The following is a 5,742-nucleotide window of genomic DNA, read 5'->3' as shown; positions in this document are numbered from 1 at the left end:
TGGAGGAGTGCAAGCAAGCAAGGGGCGCACACTGGCCGGCCGCGGCCGCGAAAGGCGTGTGCAGCGCGAGCGGGCTCTTTAGTCTTCTGAGAAACCGGAACTCGAAACCCAAACCGAACCGGTCCAGTCGGGGCACCCGTCAGCACCCAGGGCCTCGGTGGGCAGGCATTCGAACACATACGCTCTAGATGGATTGGGTGGAAAGCTTCAGAGCAGAGCTCAGAGCAGTCTGTCTAAACCCACAATTATTGATTCGGAATTTTATCAGAAATCAATTTTTCTGGCGGCTTTCAACTGATAGACTTAAATATGTCACAACAAATGGCTCGAGTGGATGTGATCCAGATAATACGTAACATAAGCGACCACGGAGGCAATGCACTGGGTATGTAAGAGCGCACGCTGCAGTGCTGCGGGTTTGCCTACTTCCTCTACCCGTAAGGCGCCCCAAGAGGGTATGCAATGCAGCCGCCCCAGCCCCACAGCGTCCGCTCTGATACACCCGGCGTACACCTGGTGGCGGTTGGCGTTGACAGTAACTCACCGCCACAGACCTCCACCTCCGTAGGCGAGGGGGTGTCGGCGGCCTCGGCCTGGACGACGAGGAGCAGGGCGAGGGCGAGCGCCGCCAGGGCGGCCGCGGGGAGGGCGTTCATGGTGCTGGTCGAGGTGCTGCTGCCGTGCGGTGCTGCTGCTGCTGCTGCTGTGCGGTGCTGCGGTCGGGCCCGACTGGACTGCCGCGGTGCTGGGCTCGCCTTTGCTGCCTTCCGCTGACTCTCTTCTTACTCCTCTTGTGCTTCTCGCGCAACGCGGGGCGCGGGCTGCGCGGGCTGAGGTGGCGGGGTGGCGGTGGTGCCGGTCGCGGCGGCCTGCTCGGATCTCACTCCGCTGCGGAGAGGGGAGCACGACATCGTGGGAATGAGATGATTACCTATGAAGGACTTCACGAAGCGGGCAAAGACAAAGGGTCTCTCTGCTCTCTGCTCAGCCACCGTGCGGATGTGCACCTTTCATTAGCAGTACAAAGAAACATCGTCAATGCGACTGGAAATCGATTCGTTCCATTTCCGCGCGGCCACATGGTGGCCACTTGGTGTAACGAAACGGAGAGGACTCTAAATTTAATTTAGGTACACGGTAGGCTGGGGAAAAGATAATCGAATCACTGCCAGAACCTGGGGCACCCCTCAGGGTTGTAAATGTTACGTAACGATTTAACGGCGTTACTATAACGGTAACGAGATACCGTTACCGACTCCAGTAACGATTTAACGTCCGTTACATTTTCCTCGATACATCGGCTTACTTTGACTTTAACCGTGAGTCGACATATGACCCAAGGTTCACGTCACGGGCGTAGGAAAAAGAGGGCCCAGCGATAGCGCTCGGCCGGTGGGCCCTGCGTGGACTCGGGCCAGTCGCGAGGTTCGATACTCGTCGGATACTCACACTCACTCTGCTTGTCTCGCGATGTCCCGGTCCACAGTACCTCGGAGAGGTTCGTGGTTGCAGCGGGGAGGAAGGCCTTTCTCTCGGTCTCCCGTCGACGAGCTGCTGAAAGACAGACTTGGGCTCAGACTGGAGCTCCCCCTCATATGAACCTCGCGGGCAGCGCGACACCCGCGGGAAGAAAACAAGTCCATTCTGACGTCGGAATAAGGAAGTGATTTAGCATGAAATGAGCTCGTTCGAAAGGGAGAAAAAATATTACTCATGACTCAAGTGGCAGCACCCTCTCTTATTTTGCAACAATGTCTGTGTGAGGCAGTCGCAATGAACCAATAATGGGGGTCATAGGGCAGCGAGCAGGCGGGCGTCACTGCTAAAGTAATGTTATCCACGAGAGCGACGTACAAACAAACACCCCAACAAAGAGAGACGTTGTTTTGACGGGCGGACCTGCACGTGCCAAGTTTTTGCGATCGGAGTGTGATCCCTTCAACCTTTACCGGACCAGACTCACCTGACTCACTGACGCCGAATAGCGCTCCAGCGACTTCAGCTCCCGCTTACAAAGGCACAACGACTGTTTCCAGAGAGGGGCCGATGGGGCTTATAAGCTCGCTGAGACACACGCGGAGAGGAGAGCCGGACCCCAAGGGGACCCCCTCCCCGGGAGGGACCTTTTCGCACGCCCATCACGTACCTTTCGGCCCCCGCGGTCCAATGCAGATGTCAACAGCAGCAGGAGGCATCGACACGACGCTCGTCCGGAAGAAGGAAGCACCGCTCCTCTCTGGTCTGTCGCTAAATTTTACTTGGGGTTGCATGCAAGGTCGTCGGTCGGTCGGACGTCTCGCCCCGTTAGCCCCTGGGGGGGCGGGCCGACCCGTTAAACAGGCGTGTAGTGCGGGGTAGCCTATCCTGTTGGTGGTAGGGGCTCAGAGCTATCTTAGAGCCAGCTAGCCAAGCTGGATATCAGGCACGTGTAGAGAATGGAGTGTTTCATTTTGTGCCCGTAGGGATACGAGACGAGTGGAGAGACAGCTAGATGATAAAACTTGCCTGAGCCTTCGGTAAAGAAGAAAAAAGAAAGAATAAATTTAATGAAAGTTTTAGGCAAAGCTGAGCAACTGAGGGGCAGGGGCAACAGCCTTACAAGGAAACCTTTTCAGGTGTAAATCTCCGATTTTGTTGAAACTTGGAAAATTTGAAGGTTATTTATGTAGAAATCGCATGGCACTTGAATTTTTTCCTGAACCCCACAGTTAGTTTTACCCTATGTAGAGTAGGAGTAAGGTTTTTGAAAAAAGATATTTTTGAAAAATGTAAAGTAGTGTTCTAAGGGGTAACTCGTCAAAGTAGCCCCCTTCAAACCAAAATTTTGTCTGTTTTGCTCTATTTTGTACATTTAAGGCGGTAAAGGGATATTTTGGACAAAAAGCAGTGCAAGGCTTAAGTAAACCACTAGTAACTGTGAAGTTCAGGAAAATTTTTAAATGCCATCCAATTTCTACATTAATAACCTTCAAATTTTCCAAGTTTCAACAAAATCGGAGATTTACACCTGAAAAGGTTCCCATGTTAGCCCTATTCCTAATCTCAGTCCATTCCGGTTTCACCAACTTACGAATCCAATGTGCCATATAAAAGCATACATTCGTAGTCTATTTTATGTACAGTTTATTACAAACAGCTATCTCAGTTAGTACATAAATTGAAATTGTATTTAACCAGAATGTGATACAGACAGACATGTAAACGTCTCTCTCTATAGGTCTCCGACTCAAGTTCTTTATCAGGGAAAATGTGTTCTTCTAATACTTCTTCTACAACATCCCTGAAATAGAGATAAAGAAAAAAAAATTGTAATAACATGACAAGGTTTTCAATTTTTATAGTGATAGTAGAATAGGAAATTTGATTACTTCTTATACAACAGTAGCTGCAAGGTTTCTCCAATTTCCTGTCTTGTAAAACCTTTGCTGAGTAGAAAATTCAAGGTTTCATAAGCATGCTTTGCTTCAATAGTCAGAGCTAATGGTAGGCGAGCGAGTTCTGTTTTGACTTGTTGAATAGGTAAGTTCAGTTCATCTGCTAACAGAAATGGCAACTTTGTTGATTTCTTTTTATTCTTTAGTTCCACTTTTATTTCGTCGACTGAATACGAAACATCACTGTAATCTTGTAGGTAATCTTCTGAAGAGCTACAAATGTCACAAAATATAGCCCTAATTAGAGTATTTTCCGAATGTGCTGTATTAACATTTCAGGTAATCTGGGTTCAATACTTACGTAGCGCCGAAAGGTTTGTGCTGACATGGATTTAATTCCAAAGAGGAGTTACCACATTCTAACCAAAGTTTCATTTCATGTTGCCATGATCCCTCTTTGCAGTTTGATAGATTTGTATAGGGATTGCATTGCTTAGAAATTAATTTTTCCAAGTGATCTTCTGTCCTCTTTTTCTCACTTTTTAAATAACTTTGCTTGTAAAGCAACATAAGATTATTTTTATCAGGTCTTGGCTCAGTATCTATTTTTTGGAATAATCTGTCTAAATAATCGGGATTGATTAAAAAATGTTCCATTTTTCCAACCCGTAACATGTCATGACTGCACACGTTATATTTCTAGAAAGGAGAGAAAGTTATTAAAATTAATTTACAACTAATTTGTACAGAAAGCTTAAACTGAAAGCGTAGATACACTGAGTCAAAAACTACTGACCTTAAGGATAAAAAATATGGCTTTCAAATCTTCATATGGTACAAAGGCAATGTCTGAATCCTTTCGTACAATATTTGGCACTGAGTATGGTAGTTCATAGTTTCTGTCCAGTTGAAAAAGTTTAAACAAATTGTGGGGGTTTGCAAAGCAAAGCAAGGAGGGATGATTACGTATCTAAAAGGGGACCGAAGGAAAATTAAAAAAAAATAAATAATTGTTTTACAAAAACTTATCACACAGATCAGACGACAGATCAAACACACTTACCCATGACCAACTCAAACCAGCCTCTTTTACAGAGACCATATTACGGTGAGCATAAACGACAGGCGCCTCTTGATAACGGGCCCAATTTGGAAAAGAGTAGCCATACTCATATTCCATACAGTGATTCAGAACTTTGAAGTGGATTTCACAGAAAGTGAGATCTGCATCGATTGAAGGTAGGAGTGGTCCAACAAACTTTATACTAGACATCATTCTCTGAACTACATCTGTCTTCTCAGTAATGAACCCAGCGCTCCTTAACACTGGAACTGTACTACCAATAATGTGATTAAATCTGAAAGAGGAAAATTGCTTTAAATTTTAACAATTGTAGATATAATAGAGGACAAAAACAAAAATACTTACCTGGTAATACATGCACTACTACACTTAATGCCACCTTCAACACAGTATTGAAGGCGTTGTTCAATAACACCAAGAGGAACATTAAAAAGTTCAGGTTTAGACAATTCACTTTCTGCCAAACCCAGCATCTGGAAAGAATGCACATTAAAAAGGACACTGAGATACAGTAGAAAATTTCCACACTTCTGGTACAGATGGTTCCAGCAGTGCCCGTTTAAAGGAGAATTAAGGAAATCAGCACCAAAAACAGTTCTAAAATAACGTCTCGAATTGCACTATTAAATGATCAAAATCAGCAAACTTAAGGTACTGATTCAGGTCCAGACTTCCTTACTTTTTCTGGTAAGGGGTACAGCCGGAACCATCTATTGCATCTCTATTTCATAACTCACTGGTGATTCTAGCAATAACCTGTTTCATTGCTATGGCTATTTGAGTAGAGCTATGCGTCTGGGGACTTTGCTAGTAGATTTGAAACATTAAAACTTACCTGAATACGGGAGATAGATTCTTTCGTAGTGTCTCTTCTTGCTAGGTTTACAGGTAGTTTCCTGGGTGAGCCTGCACAACACAGAGCAGAAAGTTGATAGCGTAGTTGGTAAGATGTACTCATGCTTTTAAATGACAAACTTATTACAACTTACTACATATGAAAATAAACTAACCATAATTGGAATAAAATCTTAAGGGCACTCGGTGCCTGTGTATTGTGGAAGGAGTGCTTAACTGGTTTCTCAAAATAACATTCTTGCACGTTCTTGATACATGTTCGTTGACATTGCATGAAGGCAGGTAACATATAGTTCTTTGAAGTCTTTTACAAAATTTCGTAGTGAGAGTGCCCATGTCTACCAATATAATTGTAGATACTCTGCTGAAATTGATAAATACAAACGTTCCTAACCCTACTTCTGCTCTGCTACTGCTAATATGTTTTGT

At 45.1% G+C, this 5,742-nt stretch overlaps 1 protein-coding gene and 1 long non-coding RNA gene across 2 annotated transcripts; both read right to left on the bottom strand.

Annotated features, from left to right (window-relative positions):
* Nucleotides 1–517: 517 nt before the first annotated feature.
* Nucleotides 518–2,063, bottom strand: LOC127748938 (uncharacterized). The gene is made up of 3 exons (XR_008010861.1): nucleotides 1,964–2,063; nucleotides 1,450–1,551; nucleotides 518–888 (listed from the first exon to the last, which is right to left on the bottom strand). It is a non-coding gene; the product is annotated as an uncharacterized LOC127748938 (long non-coding RNA).
* A 1,043-nt stretch (nucleotides 2,064–3,106) lies between these two features.
* On the bottom strand, nucleotides 3,107–5,736 carry LOC113204536 (uncharacterized). The gene is made up of 8 exons (XM_026419742.2): nucleotides 5,469–5,736; nucleotides 5,294–5,364; nucleotides 4,804–4,931; nucleotides 4,438–4,732; nucleotides 4,171–4,344; nucleotides 3,736–4,073; nucleotides 3,369–3,647; nucleotides 3,107–3,280 (listed from the first exon to the last, which is right to left on the bottom strand). The coding sequence occupies exons 1-8, from the start codon at nucleotides 5,647–5,649 to the stop codon at nucleotides 3,142–3,144; spliced, it is 1,605 nt and encodes a 534-aa protein (XP_026275527.1). The 5' UTR covers nucleotides 5,650–5,736; the 3' UTR covers nucleotides 3,107–3,141.
* Nucleotides 5,737–5,742: the final 6 nt, after the last annotated feature.

This window comes from Frankliniella occidentalis, unplaced genomic scaffold (genome assembly GCF_000697945.3).
Source record: "Frankliniella occidentalis isolate FOCC.00 unplaced genomic scaffold, Focc_3.1 Scaffold21, whole genome shotgun sequence".
NCBI classification, from domain to species: domain Eukaryota; kingdom Metazoa; phylum Arthropoda; class Insecta; order Thysanoptera; family Thripidae; genus Frankliniella; species Frankliniella occidentalis.
This window is presented reverse-complemented; position numbering and strand designations above follow the sequence as displayed.